At 48.0% G+C, this 26,296-nt stretch overlaps 1 protein-coding gene across 4 annotated transcripts in view; it reads left to right on the forward strand.

The window, feature by feature from the left end:
* The window catches only part of LOC119974748 (BICD family-like cargo adapter 1), a 56,609-nt gene extending 34,942 nt beyond the window's left edge, over window positions 1-21,667 (forward strand). The window contains exons 4-10 of one of the 4 annotated variants that reach the window (XM_038813940.1): window positions 936-1,082; window positions 4,451-4,636; window positions 4,808-4,966; window positions 8,005-8,136; window positions 9,432-9,562; window positions 14,641-14,761; window positions 20,490-21,667. In XM_038813940.1, coding sequence (XP_038669868.1) covers window positions 936-1,082; window positions 4,451-4,636; window positions 4,808-4,966; window positions 8,005-8,136; window positions 9,432-9,562; window positions 14,641-14,761; window positions 20,490-20,669 — 1,056 coding nt within the window. In that variant the 3' untranslated portion in view covers window positions 20,670-21,667. The remainder of the gene's footprint in view (window positions 1-935; window positions 1,083-4,450; window positions 4,637-4,807; window positions 4,967-8,004; window positions 8,137-9,431; window positions 9,563-14,640; window positions 14,762-20,489) is intronic. The other 3 variants (XM_038813941.1, XM_038813942.1, XM_038813943.1) reach the window with 3 other exon arrangements.
* The last annotated feature ends 4,629 nt before the right edge of the window (window positions 21,668-26,296 follow it).

Raw genomic sequence — 26,296 nt, forward strand, 5'->3', positions numbered from 1 at the left:
GTGCTATCTAAATACAAGTCTTTCTTTTATGTAGATTAATAGAATTGAGTTGTGGAGAACAGTTGACAATGGGCGACATGGTCGCACAGTGGTTAGCACTATTGCTGCACTGCACCAGGGACCTGGTTCGATTCCCGGCTTGGGTCACTGTGCGGAGTCTGCACATTCTCCCCGTGTCTGCGTGGGTTTCCTCCGGGCGCTCCGGTTTCCTCCCACAAGTCCTGAAAGACGTGCTCGTTAGATGAATTGGACATTCTGAATTCCCCCTCCGTGTACTCGAACAGGCGCCGGAGTGTGACGACTAGGGATTTGTTTTTTACAGTAACTTCATTGCAGTGTAAATGTAAGCCTACTTGTAATAAAGATTATTATTAGTTTATTATTACATGAAATTGTGGACCACCAAGAGCTGACTGTTTGGGCAAGTGATTAAAAACTTGTCAGTCAACAGTTCCTGTGGTCAGTAGTTTTACTGAGAAAGTCTTGTGGCACAGTAGGCCTCTAAGCCAGGAGCTCCAGGTTCAATTCCCACTCTAAGACTTGATGAGCACAGGAGGTGTGATCATAACTTGGCCAAACAAGTTATACAAGTTTACATTGTCAACCTGTAAACTTCCTTCCAATATGCTTGTGGCAGGTGGTAAGAGTGACCTGGTCTCCTGGTTAACCATGCTTGCAACAGAGGGGTATCCCTCAAGCTATAGTCTCTGGTTGCAGACTAGTGGGAAGAGAGATAAAGTGAAGAATTTTTTTTTTTTTACTGACTTTCATTTTTAGAAAGAGCGTGGAAATACGGACCAGAGGAAACATTGATAAACACCTTTAAGGTCTTGCTCCACACGCTGCCCAGGATTGATTGACTAGTATCTTAATGAGGCACTGTTAAGGTGGGCACAGTTGGAGTGTTGATGAATTTCTTCATTGTAACTTGACAGATAGCTCTGTTGTCTGAGCAGAAACACAGTCTGGAGCAGCAGGCAGTCAACGTGCAGAAGGAGAACTTGGCACTGAAAAGCTGCATTGACGCAATGCAAGAAAACTTCTCACAGCTCCAACAAAAGAACACTGAGCAGCAGCAGCAGGTGAGATCAATGAGGGGGCAGCCGGGTGGCGCAGTGGGTTAGTCCTGCTGTCTCACGGCGCCGAGGTCCCAGGTTCGATCCCAGCTCTGGGTCACTGTCCGTGTGGAGTTTGCACATTCTCCCCGTGTTTGCATGGGTTTCGGCCCCACAACCCAAAGATGTGCTGGGTAGGTGGATTGGCCTCGATAAATTGCCCTTTAATTGGAAAAAAATGAATTGGGTACTCTACATTTAAAAAAAAAGGTGAGATCAATGAGATAGACTTCTGGGAGGGGACTTTCAGGCCGTTCCCGCTGGAAGGATCAGAGGGTAGCACAGATGGTGACCCCCCACCACAGGATCCCAGGCAGCGGAGGGTGTGAACAATGGGAAACTCCGTCGACAATGGCAGGACCAGAAGATCCTACCACCAGTCACAACAGGCCACCTCCGCTGTTGCAAAACACACCGGGAGGGTCACTATCTGATTCATTTAGATCTGGCCTATAATATGACTTCAGACCCACAGAAATGTTGGTGTGTCTTAATTGCCCTTAGAAATAGCCTAGTGCGCCTTCCAATTGTGTTCAAGACAGTGGCTTCCCACCTCCAGGGATTGGCAATAACAGTGCCGGCCAGCCAGTAATGCCCATATCCCGTGAATGAACAAATACAAAGTATACACAACTGCAAGCAAGTATTTGGGAAGAGGTGTATAGATTAAGGGACAGGTTCCATCAACAACAGCAACTTATATTTATACAGCACCTTTAATGTGATGGGATGTCCCAAGGCGTTTCACAAGAGTGTTACAAAACCCAAGCGTGAAACCAAACCAGGGGGAAGGTTTCAACAAGTGTCTTAAAGGAGGAAAGAGAGGCATGTTTTTGAAGTTCTTCACATGGAGTGGCCAGTGCAAAAAAAAACAGGAAAAGTAACAAGAAATAACTGGGTGCAGTGTTGGGAAACCGTTGGATCTTTCTGTCTGAGTGTAATTAAGATAACTGTGCCTATCTTGTAATGTACACACAAAAATACTCATACCTGCAGAAGTAAGTGCAAGCCTCCCACATGGAGGCACCCAAATCACAACCTCCACATATGTACACACACATACATAATATTATGCAGGCACACACACATAATATTATGCAGGCACACACACATAATATTATGCACAAACACATGCACACATAATACTATATACACACATAATACTATGCATACACACCACATGCACACACACACACATAATATTATGCACAAACACACACACACATCATACTATGCACACACACACACAATACTATGTACACACACATACAATACTATGCACACACCACACACCCACACACATAATATTAATCACAAACACACTCACACATAATACTATGCACACACACATATAATACTATGCACACACACCACATGCACACACATACACAAACACAAACATACTATGCACACACACATAATACTATGCACACACACCACACGCACACACATATTATGTACAAATACACACACACATCATACTTTGCACACACATACATACCACACGCACACACACATAATATTAAGCACAAATACATACACATAATACTATGCACACACACCACACGCACACACACATGTAATATTATGCACAAACACACACACACATAATACTATACACACACACAATAATATGCACTCACACCACATGCACACATGCACAAACTCACATACACATATGCACAAACTCACACACACATAATATTGTGCACAAACACACACACACATAATATTGTGCACAAACACACACGCACATAATACTATGCACACACACCACACGCGCACACACATGAAAATGAAAATGAAAATCGCTTATTGTCACGAGTAGGCTTCAAATGAAGTTACTGTGAAAAGCCCCTAGTCGCCACATTCCGGCACCTGTTCGGGGAGGCTGTTACGGGAATCGAACCGTGCTGCTGGCTTGCCTTGGTCTGCTTTCAAAGCCAGCGATTAGCCCTGTGAGCTAAACAGCCTCATGATACACACACACATAATATTATGCACAAACATACATAATACTATGCACACACACCACACGCACACACATACATAATATTATACACAAACACACACATAATATTATGCACAAACACACATAATACTATGCACACAATATTATGCACAAACACACACACATAATACTATGCACACATACCACCGCACACACATATGCACAACCACACACACAATATTATGCACAAACACACACACATATAATACTATGCACACAGTATACATAATATTATGCACACACACATATGCACAACCACACACACAATATTATGCACAAACACACACACATATAATACTATGCACACACATACATAATATTATGCACACACATAATATGCACAACCACACACACAATATTATGCAAACACAGAAATAAATTATGCCCACATAAATGCACATATGCATAATATTAAATTACACACATACATGATATTATGCACATACACACCTAAAATTATTTTATACACACATAACCATAATATTGTGCATGCAAACATACAATTAAATTATATGCACATAAATGACTTGTGCACACACAGCTTTCTGCTAGTGTTGCCAGTCAGTTAGATCCAGCTAATTCTCTGGAGAGGAAGTGGACTTTAGGAAGTTTTTGCATTTCGGATGGTTAGCTGTACAGAGTGCCTTCATTCACATTCCAGGCAGCCCTTCATAGTGTTTCTGAGATTAAGAACAATCCGATATGTAGAGCTCAAAGGTGAGGCCAGTAGACTTCTCAGTTACTTATGCGATTATGTGGAGTTGCTGTTTAATCAGCAGGTTACTTTCAATGTTCTAGCACATAGTGTGTTTGTTTGTGTGTGTTTGAACATTAGCCTGTGCTGCTGGCTGATCTCTGTTGCAATTTATCTTGGTTCCCCTGGGCTTGGGAAAAAGAGTACGTATTCCGGACTGATCCTAACAATTATCCAGTCATGCCTACTGGAATGCGAGTGTTGATTGAGAAAAGCTTTGGGCCTGATGAGATGCCATTTATAGTTGAACAGCCTGGTGATACTAGCCTTGAACATCAGGAATGGCCATTTGACTCGGATTCTATCCATAGAATATCCCCAAGAAATAGTCAGCAGCTTCAGGCGGAGAGCGTTCAGGTTGGAGGAAGGTGGGGGAAAAGAGAACATTTTGATCGCTGTTCAGAAGTGGTGGTCATGATAGGGTAGATTGCCTTCTCTTGTCTAATCTGTCTCAGCTTCTGTAATCCTATGCAATACGTAGATATCTCTACAATAATGCCACATATCGTGAAGAATGTAATTTTCTTTCTGAATGTGCTGGATGTGTTCACTGTTCTTTTCAACCTGTAGCTAACCCTGTCACAGGAGAATGTCAACAAAGTTCAGGCTCTGATCAGGGAGCTGCGGAGCCGAATACAGGAGCTGAGCGAGCAGCTGATGATGCAGGAATTTACAAATCACAATGATTCCCTTCACTCAGAAATTGAGCACAGTCTGAAGATCCAGTCTGAGACCTGGGAGGCTGAGAAAGATCAGGTATAGTTAGCTTCTGGAGCCAATGTATTGACGTTTCATATTTACGTATTACAGTGCTTTATATTTTGTAGCAGTTTGGAGCTGATGTCATCCCTTCCCCAGATAGGGGATTTGATGAACTTGCGGTTTCTAAGCAACCAATTTGACATAATTTTCTGTAACTGGTCGTAGGTAAAAAATGAAATTGTGAACATCCATCAGCAGTTACTCAGCTTGACAGGTGGGAAGCAGTCTGACAGTTTGATGGAGCATCAGATGTACAGTGTGCAAGAAGCCCTTTCGCACCTGAAGAATCTAGTACACAGTCTGGTACATGGCCCAATGACACAGGTATGAACGTTTTTCAACCTATGGAGCATTCATTTCAGTGGGGCAACGGAATGGACCAATGGGAGTGTTGCACAGGGTTCTTAGTGAGTGATCACTTATGGGACCTGATTTCAAATTGAACCTGGGCTGAGAGAATAAATGTTTCTGGCTGGATGTCAGAGAATTTCATCAATCCCCTGACTTGGAGAGGAAAATCACTTCACCATAGCAGAAGACATACATTTATATAGCCGCTTACAACACCTCGTACACCCCAAAGCACTTCACAATTAAGTTGTTTTGAAGTGTAGTGGATATTGCAATGCAGCAGACAATTTACTGCAAGTTCCCCATTCGTTTTTTAAAATATATATTCATTCATTGCTGGCTAGGTGAGCATTATGATCTTATTTATTGCCCATCCCTAATGCCCTTTAGAAGGTGGTGGTGAGCTGCCTCTTGAACATCTGCAGTCCATGTGATGTAGATATGCCCATAATGCTGTTGGGGAGGGAGTTCCAGGGTTTTGACCCAGAGACAATGATGGAACGGTGATGTATTTCTAAGTTAGGATGGTGAGTGACTTGGAGCGGAATTTCCAGTTGGTGGGTGTGCCAGGTATCTGTTGCCCAGGCGGCATGGTGGCGCAGTGGTTAGCATTGCTGCCTACGGTGCTGAGGACCTGGGTTCGATCCCGGCCCTGGGTTGCTGTCTGTGTGGAGTTTGCACATTCTCCCCATGTCTGCGTGGGTTGCACTCCCACAACCCAAAAGCTGTGCAGGTTAGGTAGATCGGGCACGTTAAATTGCCCCTTAATTGGAAAAAAATAATTGGGTTGTCTAAATTTATAAAAATAAAAAAAGAGTATCTGCTGCCCTTGTATTCTAGGTGGTAGAGGTCGGAGGTTTGGTATGTACTGTCGAAGGAGATTTGGTGAGTTGCTGCATTGCATCTTGTAGATAGTACACAAGGCTGCTACTGTGTGCCAGTGGTGGAGGGACTGAATGTTGAAGGTGGTGGATGGGGTGACAATCAAGCAGACTGCTTTGTCCTGGATGGCATTACAACCAGGCAACATTACATCTGAAAGACAGCACTTCATGTAGTGTAGCACTCACTAAATGCTGCACTCGAGTGTCAGCCAATTTTGGGCTCAATCACTAAGCTTCTGACTCAGAGGAAAGAGTGCTTGCCATTGAGTCATAGCTGACACCATAAGGCCAGTCTGCTGAGGAGTCGAGACATATTGCTGAGGACTGGAAGAAGAACTTTACTTCAGCATCTTGAAGCTCCATATGTGATCTGGGAATTCCTCATGCTGATAGTGGATAATTGCAATGGAAACTGTTTCAACAAACGTCCTTCTCCTCCACCTTTCTATTCTTGCACCTGTTAGGTAGGCTTGTTCATTTGAAAATGAAAAGTCCAATAGTTCAGCCGGCAGCTCATAAGTTTCTCAAGCATTCTGTGTTTGCTGTGATCTGTCAGAAAAGGAAGTGAGGTGTTAGCTTGCCTCTATCAGTGGGAGAGCTAAATACTGGTTGCCATGGTGTCCCATAGGAGAAGGGAAAAGGTGCTGCAGCAGGCTTCGGACTTGTTTTCATTGTCACATGATCCCCAGGAAGCCCCACACCCCTCCCCACCCCTCACATTATCCCTACCCAAGACAGAACACTGCCTGTCCTCTCATCCCCTCCGAGGGAAGGCTCTTTCTTGTTTGTGCCTAACCAACAATGGCTGAGCTTTCTAATTGTTCCAAAATGCTACCTCAGCCTGGGCAGCACGATGACTTCGGCCCATCGAGTCTGTACCGACACATGAGAATCACCTGACCTACCTACCTAATCCCATTTACCAGCACTTGGCCCATAGCCTTGAATGTCATGACGTACCAAGAGCTCACCCAGGCACTTTTTAAATGATGTGAGGCAACCTGCCTCTACCAACCTCCCAGACAGTGCATTCTAGACCATTACCACCCTCTGGGTAAAAGAGTTTGTCCTCACATCCCCCCACCTACACCTCCCACCCCTCACCTTGAACTTGTGTCCCCTCCAGACTGAACCTTAATTAATTAATTAATTAATTAATTATAGTCATCTTTATTGTCACAAGTAGGGTTACGTTAGCACTGCATTGAAGTTCCTGTGAAAATCCCCAAGTCGAGACATTCCAGCACCTGTCCGGGTACACGGAGGGAGAATTCAGAATGTCGAAAGTACCTAACAGCATATCTTGAGGAAACTGGAGCACCCGGAGGAAACCCATGCAGACACGGGGAGAGAGTGCAGACTCCGCACAGACAGTGACCCAAGCCGGGAGTCGAACCTGGGAGCCTGGCGCTGTGAAGCAACGGTGCTAGCCACTGTGCTACCGTGCCGCCTGTGCAACTAAGGGGAACAGCTGCTCCCTATCCACCCTGTCCATAAGCCCCTCTTAATCTTGTACACCTCGAGCAGGTCGCCCCTCAGTCTTCTCTGCTCTAGCGAAAACAACCCAAGCCTATCCAACCTCTCTTCGTAACCTAAATGCTTCATCCCAGGCACCCCCTCCAGTGCAGGCCTCGCGTCTTGCTAACGCACAGGGAAGAAGGATCCAAGCCAGTAGCAGGATATGGGCAGATTACCAGACATCATCTGCTGGTAATAATGACACCAAAGATGTATGCATCAGCTGCCCGGAGCCTATTTCGCAGAGCTTGAGGTCCATGCAGCATTAAAATTAAAATGCAGCCAGCAGCATTCTTGTGGTGAAGGCTAGGTGTGTGGGAAACTGTGAGCCAAAAAAAAGAGCTGATCAGTCAGCTGAGTAGCAGAAATGAATCTGCCAACAGGATTGGCAAGTGGAAGCATAGATTGTCTCACCAGCCCCACCCTCTTTATAGCTGAGGGCGCAACAGTTAATGTTGGAGTTCCTAAACTGAACACTCCCATAAAAATGTAATCCTACTAAATAAGACTGATGTCTTGGAACACGCTCACTGATATCCCTGTGACACATGTTGGGATATATCTGCTAAATGCCTTTTTTGATGGTTGTTTAACTGGCATTTTCATAAGGTACATAAGGTTCTCTTGGAAGGTGATCAGAAGGAATTTCAGAAGGAGCTGAAGAGGGAAGAGTCACAATTCCAGCCGGAACAGGCAATGAGCAAAGAGAAGCAGCAGATCATTGAGGAGCTTCAGAGACAGGTAATGCTTCACACTGCCCGTGAAGTGGCCACACAACACAGACAGGTTCCCTAGCCACCCGATCAATAAATAAACCACTTGGCTATAGTATGGTGATTGGCAAAGTTCAAGAGTCAATGTCCAGACAGTATAGATGTGAAATGGACTCTGGGAATGGGAAGAACAAAACTATACAGGGTTCCTATTCTCACTTACTATTCTGCTGAAGAGCTAGAATCTACAGTTAAGACACTGTTCGGAATAGTTCCAGCTTTTGTGCAGTTTCTAGTGAAATTGTAACTGTTGTAAAAGAATGGATCTATATTTCTGCCCAAAATACTAAACTACACATAGATTAAAGCTTCAATTGCATTGCTCACCGTGCATTAATGTCAGAAATGAACCCTCTTTTGCACCAGTGTGACAGTTTTCCATTTCAGTTACCAACCTAGCAATGATATTGCTGACTTAATTCTTTCATTTTGTGTTTTGGGCATGGAAATAGATTAAGAGTAAAGCCATTTAACACAGGACTCTTAACGGTAATATTTGTCTCAAATTGAGGCCATGAAAAGTCCTTACTGAAATGTCCCTCTAACGGCACGGTGGCACAGTGCCTCACAGCACCAGGGATACGGGTTCAATTCCGACCTGGGGTGACTGTGTGGAGTTTGTATGTTCTCCCCGTGCCTGCATGACTTTCCTCCGGCTTCCACCCACAGTCCAAAGATGCGCAGGTTAGGTGGGGTTACGGGGATAGGGTGGGGGAGTGGGCTTAAATAGGGTGCTCTTTTGGCGGGTCGGTGCAGGCTCGATGGGCTGCATGGCCTTCTTCTGCACTGTAGAGATTCTGTGATTCTAACCAGGTAGTCACTCCCATTTAAAACTGAATAGCAGGGCAGCCCAGTGGCGCAGTGGGTTAGCCCTGCAGCCTCACGGCGCTGAGGTCCCAGGTTCGATCCCGGCTCTGGGTCACTGTCTGTGTGGAGTTTGCACATTCTCCCCATGTTTGCGTGGGTTTCGTCCCCACAACCCAAAGATGTGCAGGCTAGCTGGATTGGCCACGCTAAATTGCCCCTTAATTGGAAAAAAATGAATTGGCTACTCTAAATTTATAAAAAAAACAAAAAAAAACTGAATAGCAGTTTCAATTTCTGATTGACTGAGGTAGTAGAGTACATTTGGTGCAGTGTACATTTCCGGTAAAGGCTGACATGATGATCTAGTTTGGGATGGATGTAGTGAGATAATTTTTGATGCATGCAGAGTCCAGGTTGTGTTTTCATTCGACAATGTAATGTGATTGAATTCTCCAGTTGCATTTGCAGAGCATTGATCTCGCGAATCACAGGAAGGAAAATGATGGCTTGTGGAGCAGCCTGGCGAATGATTCTGGTGATTGGAACCTCCAACAAGCAATTCGTGAACGGGACACAGCGTTAATGAAGTGAGTGTCAGAGCTTAATTTCTTTCAGTTTCCAGACAGATTCTCTCACTGTTATATGATTTTTTTCCCCTTGTTATTATCGGAGGTGTTTCTGAGTTACCTTGGTGTTGTATTTGACTCTGAATTGCACTTATGATTGGGGCGGCACGATGATACAGTGGTTAGCACTGCTGCCTCACAGCGCCAGGGACCCGGGTTCGATTCCGACCTCGGGTGATTGTCTGTGTGGAGTCTGCACGTTCCCCCATGTCTGCGTGGGTTTCCTCCGAGTGCTCCGGTTTCATCCCACAGTCCAAAGATGGCAGTTTAGCTGGATTGGCCATGATAAATTGGCCCTAGGTGGGGTTATGGGGATGGGATGTTCAAACAGTTCCATAAGAGGAAAGATAGTGCCTCAGATTAACATGCTTACCAAAAAGCAGCATCCCAACAGTACAGCACTCCCTCAGTACTGCACTTACAGTGTCAGCAGATATTCCGTGCTCAAGACCAAATCATTAGGGGCAGCACGGTGGCACAGTGGTTAGCACTGCTGCCTCACAGCGCCAGGGACCCGGGTTCTATTCCGACTTGGGTCACTGCCTTTGTCAAGTTTGTACATTCTCCCCGTGTCTGCATGGGTTTCCTCCGGGTGCTCCGGATTCCTCCCAAAGTCCAAAGATGTGCAGGTTAGGTGGATTGTCCATGCTAAATTACCCCTAGGTGGGGTTATGGGGATGGGGTGGGGGATTGGGCCTAGGTGGGGTGCTCTTTTGGTCGGCCGGTGCAGACTTGATGGGCCGAATGGCCTTCTTCTACACAGTAGGGATTGTATATTCATGCCACCTGTTTCCACCTTCATAACACTTCCCATCTCAGCTCATCTGCTACTGTAAACCCTCACCCATGCTTTATTACCTGTGGACTTCACTATTCTGGGGCGGCATTCTGCCCTACCCGGCGTGACGGAGGGTCCCGGAGTAGGGGAGTGGCGCCAAGCACTCAGGGGTCGCGCCTCCCCAAAGGTGGGGAATTCTCCCCACCTTTGGGGGCCAGCCCTGCGCCAGAGCGGTTGCGACCAGAAGACCGGCGCCCCCCGGCAACGGGGCTGGCCGAAAAGCTTTCGCCGGTCCGCGCATGCGCCGGCAGTGACGTCAGCGGCAGCTAGTAGGGCAATGTGCAATCTCCATGTGGGGCGTTGGGCCCTGCCCATCTCCAGCTTCACGTCCATGTAGTGTGGAGCGTGGTCGGATATCACAATTGCGGAGTATTCCACTTTGTCTATCCCCGGAAGCACCGTTTTCCCCACCACAAAGAAGTCAATTCTGGTGTATACGTTATGTACTGGGGAGAAGAAGGAGAACTCCTTCTCCCCTGGGTGGGTGAACCTCCAGCGGTCCACTGCTCCCATCTGTTCCATAAAGTGACCGAATTCCCTTGCCATGCTTGAGGTTTTTCCCGTTTTGGAGCTTGATCTGTCTGTCGATGGATCCTGTACACAGGTGAAGTCGTGTCCCCCTCCCCCCCCCCCCATGATTAGTCGGTGCGTCGCTATGTCGGGGATTTCTGCCATGATCTTTTTGATGAAGCTTGTGTCGTCCCAGTTGGGCGCGTACACGTTAACTAGTACTACCGGTGCCCCATCCAGGGCCCCGCTGACCATAATGTACCGTCCCCCCAGTCCGTAACCGTCTTTGTCGCCCTAAACTTCGTCCTCTTGCCGATCAGTATTGCCACCCCCCTGGCCCTCGTCCCACAGCAGGAATGGTAGATTTGTCCCACCCAGCCCTTTCTTACCCGCAGTCGGTCCTGCTCTCTCAGATGTGTCTCTCAGAGGAAGACTATGTCAGCTTTCATATTTCTTAGGTGGGTGAGGATTCTGGATCTTTTCACTGGGCCGCTGAGTCCCCTTATGTTCCAGGTGGGGGGCATCAGCCCCCTTGCTCCTGTGGGATTAACCATACTTACCTGGTGGACGTGCCCCTGCCCTTCGGGGTTTCTCTTTGTTAGGGGTCCGTCCAGGATGGCCGCTGTCACTGCTCTCTCCACGCGGTCAGTCCTTGCGCTCCAGGGTTTCCCTTTGCCCCGGGGACACCTGACATGGCTGCCCACTGTGCGTCCGCCATGTGGGTACTGGACACTGGAGTCTCCCTTCGCCCAGAGACTGTACTGGGTGGATGCGTGCAGCGATTCCTTGATCCGAGCCCTTGGTTGTTGCTCTTTGTAGCCCTATTGTTATTCTCTTTGTAGCCTTGTTTGTCCCTCCTTCCTTCTGCCCCCCCCCCCCCCCCCCCCCGCCCCGGTTAAACCCCTTTCTCCCCTATTCCCCCCTTTCCCGTATACCCCCATTTTGTTCCTCTTTCCCCTGTTCCTATCTTCCTATCCCTGTTTGCTCTCCCACCTCTGTTGAGTGGTCCCCCCCCCCCCCCCCCCCCTGTTGGGGGCATGCTGCGGCCCTCCTTTGATGCATGCCTCCGGCGCTAGCTTTCCTGCTAATGCGGGTTACTGCCTCGTTTCTCCCTCGCCCAACCTCTGTGGTTTTCTGCCCGCTCTTCTCCCGTCATACCTTGCACTGCTCTCGCTTGCTCTCCCTTCTCCGCTATTCTCGTTCCCTCGTGCTGGGGCCTGGTCTCCCACCTGAAGCGGTCTCTCGGGTAGTAGTTTGCTTTTGGTTCAGGGTGCGCTTGCCGGGGGGTGGGGGAGGGGGGGGGGGCGGGAGGTGTGGAGGCCTGGCATTGCCTTACCCCTCCACCCCCTGTTGGCGTGCTGTTGCCCCTTGCCAGGAGCCCCTTATTTCTAGCCTCGTTGTCGACTTTCCAGCCCATGTTCCTCGACAAACTTGTTTGCTTCGGCGGGGGCTGTGAAGAAGTATTCTTTTTCTTGTTATGTGACCCAGAGTTTTGCTGGGTACAGCATACCAAAACGCACGTCGCTCTTGTGAAGAGCTGTTTTCGCTCCATTGAATTCGGCCTGTCTCTTGGATAGGTCTGCCCCAATGTCCTCGTAAACTCTAATGAAGTGTCCTTCCCATTTGCAGGTTTTGTTTTGCCTGGCCTGGCGCAGGATTGTTTCCCTGTCTTGGTACCAGTGCTGTTTAGCTATTACTGCCCTCGGTTGATCCCCTGCCTTGGGCTTCGGGCGCAGCGACCGATGTGCTCTGCCCATTTCTGGTGGGTTGGGGAAAATTTTCCTCCCCAATAAGTTGCCCAGCATCTCGGCCACGTTTGCTGTGGGGTTTCTACCCCCGATCCCCTCTGGCAGGCCCACTATCCTGACATTTTGTTTTCTCGAGCGGTTTTTCTGATCGTCCACTCTGCCCTTCAGGCTCCCCTGTGTTGTGCCCAGTCTCGCCACCTCCTTCTCCAGGGCCGTGATCCGGTCGCTCTTGTCAGTCGTGGCTTTTTCCAGCTCCTTAATGGTCACCTCTTGGGCTTCCAGTTTCTTCTCTTGGGCGCCCAGGGCGAGCTGCACCTCTGCCAGGGCCTTGGCCATTGCTGCCTGTACTGCGGCCTCCATGTCTGCTCTGGCCTCTGCCTTGTTTTCCTGCTGATGTTCCCTCAGCGTCTCGGCAAAGGCTGCCTTCCAGTTCCAGTTCCCCCCTGGCCCAAGACTAGATGCTCCTGTCTGTCCAGTTTTTTATGTTGCGGCGAACCTTCCGTTCCGCCGCTTCGTGCGCCGGTTACCTCGCCTGAACGGGCTCGCCCACGGCCCCTTCTGCTGCTGGTGCCGTTTCTCCGTCTGCTTTGGCTGCCTTCTGCCATTTTTTCCTCCTTTTCTTTCCCCCTCCCTTCTCTCGTTGAACACTTTTTTTCTCTTAAACCCCTTTTTCAAAAAATTAGAAAGAGAAAAAATTCTTTCTCCTTAAAAGTTTTCTTTTCAAAATGTTTGCAAAACGTCTTTTTTCTAAAACAAAGGGATGGGGGGGGCAAGTTCCTTTCCCCTCACTCACCCACACACCGGGTCAGGAGGGTCGGAAGAGAGAGAGGCTTCTGGTCGGGCCTGAAGTCCTCCTTTGTTCTGCCGCCTGCCTCGTGGTCGCCACCGGGGAGTCGGTCCTCGCCACTGGCTCGGCCCCCGCTTTAGTCCTGCCTTGCAGGGGGAGTGGGGGCACTCCGGCCAGTTTGCGCGTTTTTCCTTGGGGATTGGGACGCGATTACCAGAGCAATGTTGCCCGCGACCGCTCTCCTCCCCTGCCCGAAGTCGAATCCCAAGATGGTTTTTATTGAGTTTTAGTTGCGAGGCTGTGCTGTTTTTAAGTCATGTTGATATAGATGTGGCCAATAGAATTAGGCGAAAGAAAGGGCAGTACGGTGGTTAGCACTCACAGCACCGAGGGCCCAGGTTCGATTCCGGCCCCGGGTCACTCTCCATGTGGAGTTTGCACATTCTCTCCGTGTCTGCGTGGGTCTCACCCCCATAATCCAAGAAAGATGTGCAGGGTAGGTGGATTGGCCACGCTAAATTGTCCTTAATTGGGACAAAAAGAAATGTGTACTCTAAATTTAAAAAAAAAGAATTAGATAAAAGAAGAAATAGTTTTTACATTCAGACAGCGTTTCTCACAATGACCAAATGTCTCAAAAGCATTTTACAGCCAATGTTCTAGTTTTGAAATATCGTCATTGTTGTCAGAAAGGAAACACAGAAAATGACAGGCACACAGCGAGCCCTCAAACAGCAATGTGATAATGATCAGATCATCGGTTTTAATGATTTTGATTGAAGGATAAATATTGGCCAGGGCAGGCAGAACAACTTTCCTGCTCTGCTTCAAAACAGCTCCGCATGATCCTTAATGTCCTCCTGAGAGGGCAGACCTCGGTTTAACATATCACCTGAAAGATAGCACCTCCACATTGCAGCACTCCTTCAGTCCCACAGTGGAATGGCAGACTTGATTTTTGTGTTCAAGTCTAGTGGGATTTGAACACGGAACCATATCAATCAAGAGGTAAGAGCGGCACTACCTGAACCACAACTGTCATAGGAAAGGTAAAGGAGCAGAGGCCTATTTAAGTGAACACCAGAATGAATGAGAAACTTGAACTTGTAACATTCAACCCAGAAGAATCAATAAGTAACGGCTCTTGCTTTCACAGGAAGAATGCTGTAGAAGTGGAGCTGCTCAAGTGTCAAATGGATATGAAGTCACTGAATTCCCAGCTTCTGGAGACCATTCAACAGAAAGTGTACCTATCACAGGAGCTGGAAGCTTGGCAGGCATGTCTTCAGCTAATACCTAATTGAGTTCTTCAAGGTTGTGATAAAGTAACTAGTGATTTAAAGTTTCCACTAGCTGTTAGAGTAATAAAGAGAGGGTAGATGTAAGGATAGGGAAGTATTTTGATGCAGTGGCTGGCGCACTTGCCTCTGAGCCAGAAACTCCAGCGTTGAGTCCCAACCCAGGGCTTGATGGCCAAAGAGGGTGCATTCATAAGGCAGCCAAACAGGTTGATGTCAACCTAAAGATCCAAACACACCAATGGCTGGCGGTAAGAATGGTACAGACTCCTGGTCAGCCACACTTGATGTGCAATGAAGCCCCTCAAGCTTTAAGCTTCCCCTGGCAACAAACTAATGACCTGTTCCGGGAATTACTAGCTATGGAAATAGACGGAAGTCTGCCTTGGAGCAGCACCAGGTGTGGGAAGAGAATTGGAATCATAATCATAAAGGAATTCAACATTCTCTCCGTGTCTGCGTGGGTTTCACCCCACAACCTAAAAATGTGCAGAGTAGGTGGATTGGCCACACTAAATTGCCCCTTAATTGGAAAAAATAATTGGGTAACCTAAATTTAAAAAAATAAAAAATAAAGGAATTCAAAGCAGAGTTTGGAAAACAGTTTATTTTCCCCACAGAGGATGGTTAGAATGTGGACTTCCTGGCGACAAACTTTTGAAGAATGCTCGCTCGTAAATTCTTTTAAAAAGGAGTTCCTTGAAAAAGAGAAATATTAATAAATATAGGAAATGAGCAGGAGAGTGATATTATTGTTGGTGCCTAGTGGAGAAAAACACTGACTCAGACCTAATAGAAAAATTCTCTCCAACTCATCAAATACCAAAATGTGCTCAATGGTTGTTCACATTACATAACTTGTATAATAGTCCCATGATATACTGAACACACGGGTACAGAATGTCCCAACAAGAAACGGGGCAAAGAATGAGATAATGCCGTTGGGATTCCCTGTTCCCACCGGCAGCACACCCCCCGCCCATGGGTTTACCGGCGGCGTGGAGTGGCTTCAATGGGAAATCCCATTAACCAGCGGCGGGAGTAGTGGATCGCACCGCCAGCGAACGACATGCTGCCGAGAAACATGCGGCTGGGGAACCGGAGAATCCAGCCCTACATTCCACTGCGTTGAATTGGAGCGAGCAGGGGAAAGGTATGGACAGCAACGTGGTTGGTGGGTGGAAAGGACAGCGATTAGGAATGTAAGGTGTTAGATGAGGAGACCAGGCAGGATTACAAGGGAAAGGTCAAGTTGAACAGAGCAACACAGTGCAAGACAGTAGCAGAAAGCAGAAAGAAAGCACTGTTTAGTACAATGATAGTGAGACAATTGAGAGGAGAGGAAAAGTAGGATTCAGCAGTGGAAACCCAAACAGGATATAATGCTTGGGAAATGCCAATAAGATGCTGGTATCTTTATTTCCCCTCACAACTGCACAGTGATTTCGCCCTCCAATGTTTAGCCTCCAACTGACAATCAGTCCTTGAAGGAAAGAACAAAACATGACCGTTGGCAGGATTTACCGACCATCCAGCCGCATGTTTTCCGGCAGCAGAGGTAGCACACCAGTGGGATTTACCAACATTGCCATCGTCAACTGGATTTCCCAGTGACAGTACCCCTCGTTGCCGGGAAACCTGTGCGCCGGTGTGAACAGCCAATAGATAGCACTCAAATCACCCTGAATTTAGGATGGTAAACCGAAGAAAGTAAGATTAAATATTGATAAACAGGCCATTATCTGCAACATGTCACAGAATCACAGAATTGTTACAGCATGGAAGGACACCAATAGGCCCATAGTGTCTGCACCAGCTCTCCAAGCAAACACCATGGCTTTGTGCCATTCGCCTGCCTTTTTGCATTGTTTCTATTCATGTTATCATCTAATGCCTTCTTAAATGCCTTCATTGAACGCGCCTCCACCATACTTCCAGGCACTGCATTCCAACCATGAACCACTCGTGTGAAAATGTTTTTTCTCACATCATATTTGCTTCTTTTGCAAATCAATTTAAATCTGCCCCCTCTCATTGTTGACCACTTGAAAAATGGGAACAGTTTCTCCCTATCTACTCTGTCCACTCCCCTCTGGATTTTGGATTTCTCTATCAATCTCCTCTTAGCCTTCTTCTCTCCAAGGGGAACAGTCCCAATCTCTCCTGTCTATCCTCACGACTGAAGTTTCTCATCCCTGGAACCATTCCTGTAAACCCCTTCTGCACTCTCTTTAATGCATTCATATCCTTCTGACAGTGTAGTGTCCAGAACTGTGCACAATACTCCAGCTGAGGTCTAACTAGTGTCTTGCATAAGTACAATATAACCTCCTTGGTCTTGTACTCTTTGCCCCTATTAATAAAACCCAGAATACCATATCCTTTATAAACTGCTCTTTCCATCTGTCCTGTCACCTTCAATGATCTATGCACATATACACCCAGGGCCCTCTGCTCCTGCATCGCTTTATGAATTTAACCCCTTATTTTGTATTGTCTGCCCATATTCTTCCTTGGGCAGCATGGTAGCACACATGATTAGCACTATGGCTTCACAGCGCCAGGGTCCCAGATTTGATCCCCACTGGGTCACTGTCTGTGCGGAGTCTGCACATTCTCCCCGTGTCTGCATGGGTTTCCTCCGGGTGCTCCGGTTCCCTCCCACAGTCCAAAGATGTGCAGATTAGATGGATTGGCCATGATAAATTGCCCTTAGTGACCAAAAAAAGGTTAGGAGGGGTTAGTGCGTTACCGGGATAGGGTGGGTGAGGGCTTAAGTGGATCGGCGCAGACTCGATGGGCCGAATGGCCTCTTTCTGCACTGTATGTTCTATGTTCAAAATGCTTCACTTCACATTTCTCCACTATGAACTGCATCTGCCACCTATCTGCCCACTCCACCAACTTGCCTATGTCCTTTTGAAGTTCTGCACTTTCCACTTCACAGTTTACAATACTTCCAGGTTTTGTGCGCACCAAGATCTAGGTCATTAATATCAGGAAAATCAAAGGTCCCAATTTTGGAACACTGCTACAAATCATAGGATAGGATCATAGGATCCCTCCAGTGCAGAAGGAGGCCAGTCAGCCCATTGAGTCTGCACCAATCCTCCGAAAGAGCACCTTACCAAGGTCCACGCCCCCACCTATCTCCATTACCCCATCTAAACTTTGGACACTAAGGAGAAATTTAGCATTGCCAATCCAATTAACCCGCACATCTTTGGACTCTGGGAGGAAACCAGAGCACCTGGAGGAAACCCACGCACATACGGCAGGAGTGCAAATTCCACACAAACCGAACCGAAGGTCGGCAATTAAACCCGGGACCCTGGCACTTTGAGGCAGCAGTGCTAACCACTGTGCCACCACACCGCCCTGGCAAAAACTCATGCTGAAAAATATCCATTGGCCTATACTCTCTGCTTCCTATTTTTCAACCAATTTTGAATCCATATTGCTCCTGCTCCTTTTATTCCATGAGCTATAACTTATCTCACAAATCACAAATCTTTTGTGTGTCACTATCAAATGTCTTCTGAAAATCCATATCCACCACATCAACAGCATTATCTTCATCGGCCCTTCCTGTTACCTCCTCAAAAATCTGCAGCAAGTTAGTTGAACATGATTTCCCTTTTGAAATTCATGCTGGTTCTCGCTAATTAATCTGCTTTTTTCCGTGTGACTACTAATTCTATCCTGAATAATAGTTTTTAGAAGCTTGCCCATTAGTAATGTTAAACTGACTGATCTGTAAGTGCTGGGGCTTTCCTGATGTACGCACCTATGTATTGTATAAACAGAGTATACATCAGTGGTTTACCATTAATTTGAGCTACTCAGATCATGGAGGAACAGAAGATAATCTGTGGTTCTAGTCCCCATATTACATATAACATTCCTTCTGTATGACCCGTGATATTTTTGATGCAAGTGGAACCACTTGTACTCTGTACTAGTGTTATATAAGCAGTAACATTTCTACTAAGTAGCCTATACCACTTGGGGCCTGGTCTGCCATTTGTTGATTATTTTCTACAAACAAAAGGTACAAAGAGGACGCTCTTCCATAAACCATTAGGCTACAATCACTGCCCTTATTTACAGTAGTAGAAATATACTTCTGGGCCGGGATTATCTGACGCCTCGTCGGGTCGGAGAATCCCAGGGGAAGGCGCAAATCCTCCCCTGACGCTGGCTTCCCTATTCTCCGGCAGCGTTTTTCTGGGTCGTCAGGATTCCCGCCACGCCAGTCGGGGGCTGTTGACAGCGCCCCCCCCCCCCCCCCCCGGTGATTTTCTGGGCCCCAATGGGCCGAGTGGCCGTCAGCTTTTGCCCTGGCCCCCACCGGCATGAATTACTCACCTCACACATGGCGGGACCTGGCAGGTAAGTGTGCAAGGGCGGTCGGAGGGGGGGGGGGGGGGGGGGGGGAGCCGAGGGGATCTGACCCTGAGGGGGTCTCCCACGGTGGCCTGGCCCGCGATGGGGGCCCACCGATTGGTGGGCAGGCTGGTTCTGTGGGGGGGCCTTCATTCTTCTGCGCCGGGCCCCTGTAGGGCTCTGCCATATTGCCCGGGGACCAGCGCGGAGAAGGGAACCCCGCGCATGCGTGGAAATACAGCAGCCGGTCCGCGCATGCTGGAGCGGCACCAACCACTCCGGCATTTACCCAGCCCCCGGGCAAGTGGAGAATTCCTCACTTTTGTGGGCTGTTGACGTCGGAGTGCTTGGCGGCGGTTTTCCTGCTGTCGTGGGGACATAGCCCCATTTTCAGAGAGTCCTGCTCGTTGTCATTCTTGTTCCAGACATATTGATGATCGGTGCAGCACTGACAATTATTACTGTCAACATAGGTATAGCGTGGGATTCTCCAATAATGGGGCTATGTGCCCACTCCCGTGTGAAAACGCGGGTGAATCACTTAGACTTTCCTGAAGAAAGTCCAGAGTGATTCTTCTACTTGGAGGGAGCTAGCAGGGCCCCAGAGTAGCCCTCGCAGCTCCGGCTGTCGATACGCGGCCCTGCACGTTCGCTTAGGGGTCCGCGCATGTCACGGGCGGCGGCGGCCTGCTTTGACCGCCACGCGCGACATGGCGTACCCATACCGCGGAGGGGCACCAAAAAGATAGGCCCCCGGCATCGCGCGTGCCCGCGGATTGGTGGCCCCGATTGATAGCCTGGCCGTCTGTGAGCCCACCCGTGAAGGATCCAACCACCCACCCCCCCACCAGGGAGGCCGCCGACTGAGTCCGCAATCGCCACGCCGAGTTCCCAACGGGTGGGACCATGAGAGACCCATGCCGTCGGGAACTCGCCAGTTACACTTGAAGAATCGCCGCAGGCGCCTCAGTAATGTAATGTGAGGAACCATTGAGACCAAAATATTCTCACCAACTCATCAATTACCAAAATCTATCAAGTCTGGTTGGGTGTTTTTCTCCTCGAGACACCAACTCTAATCTCACTCCTTTTCCACTGATATTTGTCTTTTTCAAGGAATTCCCTTTTAAAATAATTTATGGGCTGGTGTTGACATATTGGCTAGATAGACTGATAGATGATTTGATTGATAAATATGGAGATGGACTGATAAAAAATGGGTTCAGAGACCTTATGAACTGATAGATACACATAGCTTGATTGTTGGCTTCTTAATGGGCAAAAGGATTTACTGTTGCCATTTCTGTTCTATTATTGAAAGGATGACATGCAATTTGTGATAAACCAGCAACTCAAAACCCAGCAGCAGACTGAACAGGCTTGGAATGCATCCTCCCAAAATCACGGGTTTACGGATTCCAACCTTCGCCATTCCTTTCTTCGCAGGACCAGGAGTCCAATTCTCGAAGGGAAAGGCTTCCTTTCATTGTTTAAGAGGTGAGCAGTGGTTGCCTCAGACATCTTTCCCAACTACAATTGTTATCAGCCTTTCCTGAACACTTGTAAAATATGTGACTGAGAGGCTGGAAGATTGTTCCACAGAGTGTAATACGACTGTCTCCAAGATTGATCAATGGAATATTGTCATTAAGTTTCCTGTCAGAGGTTATTGATCAAGAGAAAATGTGAAACCAGAAATGCAGGCTGCAATTTGCAGAATTACTTTGAAAAGAAGAAATGGAAAAAAAAAATCAGCAAAAATGTAAAAAGACTAAAACTGAATAAAAGTGATGCCGAGATTCTGCAGGCTGGGATCTGCAGAAGTGTCAAAAGAAACTATTAAACAGCAGGAGGTGGAGGAGCTGTAAAGTCAGCAATGGACATGAAAAGCTTTCATTTTACACAACAATGTAACACTATCTACCCAGCTTTGTGACAGGCTGGGAGAAGCTGATGAGATGCTCAATACTTAATTCCATAATCGGAGATTAATGAAGGTTTCTGTAAAAAGTAAAGAAGTGGGCTTTCAAATTTTTGGTTTGTTTGGAATCACTAGCTTTCGGAGCGCAGCACCTTCATCAGGTGAATCAGCTGCGCTCCGAAAGCTAGTGCTTCCAAACAAACCTGTTGGACTTTAACCTGGTGTTGTAAGACTACTTACTGTGCCCGTCCCAGTCCAACATCGGCATCTCCACATCACAGATTTTGGGTGAAGAACCTTCAACCAAACTCAAGTGTTATACAGGGAGGCTAGTACCCAAATTACCAGCCTGTACTGCTTTTTGCAGGTGTGACAAATTTGTTCTGGCCTTTTAACCTTTTCTGTTTTTTTTATTTCCAGCATATGAAGTTTTTCCTTTTTATTTAAACTGTAATATATATAAGTACATATATGTGTTATATATATTTGATAAGAGCTGAGAGCACAGTCTGCAAATTCTCTAATAACTCGATGGTGTATAATGTTTGTTGAATAAAATGTTATTTATTACTTTATAATAAAGTGCAATTATCGCATTCTTAAGTGATGAGTAAAAAACACAAACACATTATTGTTTCTGGTATGTCACATATCCATGGTCAACCATATACACAGTACATAATGCAGACACTCATATACATGCTCTAAATTTGAAAGACAACCATATGCACTGGATGAAGGGTGGCACAGTAGCACAGTGGTTAGCACTGAAGCTTCACAGCGCCAGTGCCCCAGCTTCGAATCCCGGCTTGGGTCACTGTCTGTGCGGAGTCTGCACGTTCTCCCTGTGTCTGCGTGGGTTTCCTCCGGGTGCTCCGGTTTCCTCCCACAAGTCCCGAAACAATTACTGTTAGGTAATTTGGGCATTCTGAATTCTCCCTCTGTGTACCCGGACAGGCGCCGGAATGTGGCGACTCAGGGTTTTTCACAGTAACTTCATTGCAGTGTTAATGTAAGCCTACTTGTGACAAGGAAGACTATTACTTTTAATAAATATTGGTGTAGAAAGAAAGAACTTAACATTTATATCTAAATGTTTGCGAGTGTTAGACTTATACACTGACTATCATTGAAAACCCATATATACTGCCTGTAAGAAAAATCTGTAACACTGCATCTAAAATATTCATTGTCTATAACAGGTAGTCACGTACATTGCTTTTTCAAAAAAGCAAAGGCAATGACGAGTATGAGGAAGTCAATAAGTAAAAACCTATGGAGTGGAGCCAAGTTTCCATGACAAAGTTTCGACGTGCACACCCATGATGAGATTAGACTTTGCCTGACTTTCATTAGCCATCGGGTCACATCAAATTCAACACAACAAAGCACTGAAAGAGCTACAAACATTGAAGCCAGATGCTTTCACTATTCAGGAATGCCAAGCATGTATTTTCCATTTGTTCATGGGGACGTGGGGATTGCTGGCAGGATCAGAATTTATTGCCCATCCCTAATTGTTCTTGCGAGGGTGGTGGTAAGTTATCTCTTTGAACGGCTGCAGTCCACCCAGCCGTAGAAACACCCAGACAACTGTTAGGCATGGATTCCAGGACTTCGACCCAGTGTTAATAAAGGAAGGACAATATATTTCCAAGTCAGAATGCTCTGTAAATTGGGGGAGAACCTGTCGCGGGTGTTGTTCCCATGTGCCTGCTGCCCTGATTCTTCTAGGTGGTCGAGGTTGTGGGTTTGGAAGGACCAGTTTGACCGCTCTTGGACCAAGTTCCAATCCCCTCCCACTATCAGCCTGTGCGAATCCAAGACAGGAATGGCCCCAAGCATCTTCCGCAGAAACCCTGCATCATCCCAGTTAGGGCGATACACTCTTGCCAATGCCACCGCCTTGCCCTCCAATGCCCCTGTTACCATCTGACCCCCTGGTCCACCACCTCCTTCTGGAACCTCACCCTCTTACCAAGCAACACTGCTCCCCCCCCCCCCCTCCCCCACACACACACACAGTTTGCTGTTGAACGCTGAGTGCAAAACATGCCTTATCCAGCCCTTCCTGAGCCTCACCTGGTCTTGAGGAGTTTTATTAAAATTTGTATAGGTCGGAGCCACTGGGCGAGGATCCGGGAATGAGGGAGTTCCTGGACGGATTGGAGTATCTGAGGCTGGAGGAGGAAGATAGGGCCACACTGGAGAGGTCGGTAGGGGAACAGGAGGTAAAGGAGGCAATTGGGAGGATGCAATCGGGGAAGGTGGCAGGGCCAGAAGGGTTCCCAGTGGAATATTACAAGAAATTTAAAGACAAATTGGCATCACTGATGGTGGGGACGTTCGAGGAGGTGATAGGTAAGGGGGTGCGACCACAAACATTGGGGCAGGCTTTGATTTCCCTGCTGTTAAAGAAAGATAAGGAACCAACAAGAGTGAGGGGGCCTATATCACTACTAAATGTAGATGTCGAACAGTGTTCTTCGCATCTACCAGGACCTAAGCCAGGAGGTGGCTCGGCAGCGAGCAGCCTTTAAACAAGTCAAGGAGGTATTGTTCAAGAAGCATGTGAAGTTTGGTCTGCTGTTCCTGGTCCGTCTTTGGGTTACGCATCAGGGCCAACACCACTACTTCTCCGAGCCCGAAGAAGCGATGGACTTTGCGAGGGATCACGGGCTGGTCCCGAAAAAAGGACCCACGGACGCAAGCTAGGGTCCGAGAATTACCATTTGAAGGGATGCCTACTGTGCCTGGACTGCTGCTGACTGTTTACTGCTTTAAAGGTGCCATGCGGTGTATTTTTTGTGGGCATTTTTTGCCTGGGGGGGATTCCCCCTCGTTTTTGTTGTTTTTTTCTCTCTTTTTTTGTTCTTTCTGCTGTGGTGGGTACCTTTTGTTGGGCTCTCTGAGTGTGCTGGAGCCGGCATTGTAACAATAGGGTGGCCGGTCAGCAATGGGGATTAAAGATGTTGGTTGGGGGCTTTTGTTTCTTTTATTTTTATTTATTTTTTTAATGTTTTAATTCTCCATTTTCACATTTTCCTCCAAAATTCCCACCCCACCCACAAACAGTAAACGGTAACAAATACAAAGTCAATCCCCTTAACAATAACAACGATCCCATCCTCCCACCACCCCAAACAACGGCACACCTGTCAATATATACATCCAATAAAACAAACCCTCCCACGGCGGAAACAAAAAAAAGAAAGGAGAAAAAGAAAGGGGTCCGGGACCGCCCATGGTCACCCTAGAGTCCACTCCCCCTCCCCCCATCCCCGCCCCTGGTCACCCTAGAATCCACCCCCCCCCCCACCCTCCCCCCGCCCACTGCCTCTTGTAAAACTCCTTCCCCCAACCTCGGTTCCTTCCCCCCAACTTTCCACTCTGGCTAGACCACTCGGTCCCTGTTCTGCCAGGCTACGATGGCCGCAGCCCCTCCCTCCACCTCACTCCCGTTCACTGGCCTGTTTAAACCGGCCAGCGCGGAGGCTCCCGCCCGGGTCCCTTTCCTTCTTGCCCGGCCCAAAGAAAGCCCAGAAATCCCTTATTAGCACGCACACCCCGCATACCCACCTACACCCCAAAGAGCCCTCGCTTCGAGTGCAAATCCCATCACTTCCCTTGTCCAAATATATACACCATTGGCTCCTTTAGCCCATACACCCGGACGCAGTGAAACAAAAAAAGAAGAGACAAAAAAGAAGAAAATACAGTCCTGAGGTTACATCGGCACATGGCCATTTCTCAATTTCTCAGTTCTGCCACAGTCCTTCTGCCTTCGCAAACTCCTCCGCTGCTTCCGCCGTTCCAAAATAAAGTCCTTGATCTCATAAGTCGGCATCCCCGACCGATGAGCCCGAACCAGTTCATATCGGGAGGGATCCTCCCCCTACCCCAATAGTTTCACCAGCATAGTGGCAAAATACTCCGTCGGCCTCGGCCCTTCAACTCCTTCGGGTAGCCCCACAATCCTCAAATTCTGTCGCCTGGACCTGTTTTCCAGACCTTCCAATTTTCCTTGCAGATCCTTGTTCACCTCCATCGCCTTCCGCATCTCCTTCCCCATCGAGGTAAGTTGATCACCGTGCTGCGCCACCGTCTCCTCCACTACCTTCAGCACTTCCCCTTGCGCCCACACCTCCGCCACTGCACTCACCACCGCCGTCGTCGCCGGGGAAATCGCCTCTTCCACCAGCACATTCAAAACCTCCCTCATCTCCTTCCTCATCGCCTCCAGGTGTTGTAAACTGCCTTTCGAATTCTGCAGCCATTACCTTAGTTATTTCTTCTGTCTTCAGCAATGCGGCCTGCCCTGGTGCTCCAGCCTCCTTTATCCCTGGTGACCCCGTGGTGACCTCTCCACTCCCCTCAGCTGTTCTTTTACCGGCCGTTTTCTTGCTGATCCTGGACATCTTCTTCTACTGTGCCTCCTCCGTGCCTCCTCCCTGCCTTTGACGCCTCTGTGGACCCTGGGATCGGGCTTAAAGCCCCGAAAATGCCATTCCCGATCGGGAGCCCTCCGTTGCGCGGCCGCCTCCCGCCCGCTGTTTCTTTTATGTCTATGGTTTTTATGTTTGTTTTGGTTGGTGACGTACGGGTACTGGGTTATTGCGGTGTTATTTTATTAATGCTCAGAAAGGGACGTGGGTAACACTTTTCTGTGTACACGGCTGGAACTGTATTGTACCTGGAGCAGCCTCGCGGTGCTGTTTGATGTTTACATCTTGTTTGATCTTCCCATTTTAGTGAGATTGCTCCAGTGGGTCGGAGTGGGGGATGGTGTGCTGGGGAGTGGGGAGATGAGGTCAGGGAAACAATGGGAGTGGGACAAGTGGCCCCCAGAGCAATGAGTCACCGGGCTAGTAGATTGGCTAGTCAAGGGAGTCAGTTGGGGGGGGGGAGAGAGAATACAGCCAATGGATGGCAGGGGTGGGGTGACCGGGGGATGTTGCTCAGTGGGGGAGGGGGGGGGTGCTATTCTGCTGACGTGGGGGGGGGATCTGAAATAGGTAATGGAAAGGAGGTCGGGGGTGGAGGCGGCCAAGAGGCGAGCCAAAATTGGTGCGGCGCACGGGCCGGGGGCGGGCCCAAGAAAGGTTATGGCTGACCGGCGTGGGGGGGGGGGGGGTTGTGACCCCCAACCAGGCTGATCACCTGGAATGTCAGGGGACTGAATGGGCCGGTTAAAAAGGCACGTGTGT

The sequence above is a fragment of the Scyliorhinus canicula genome, chromosome 12, assembly GCF_902713615.1.
Source record: "Scyliorhinus canicula chromosome 12, sScyCan1.1, whole genome shotgun sequence".
In the NCBI taxonomy this organism is placed as follows: Eukaryota; Metazoa; Chordata; class Chondrichthyes; order Carcharhiniformes; family Scyliorhinidae; genus Scyliorhinus; species Scyliorhinus canicula.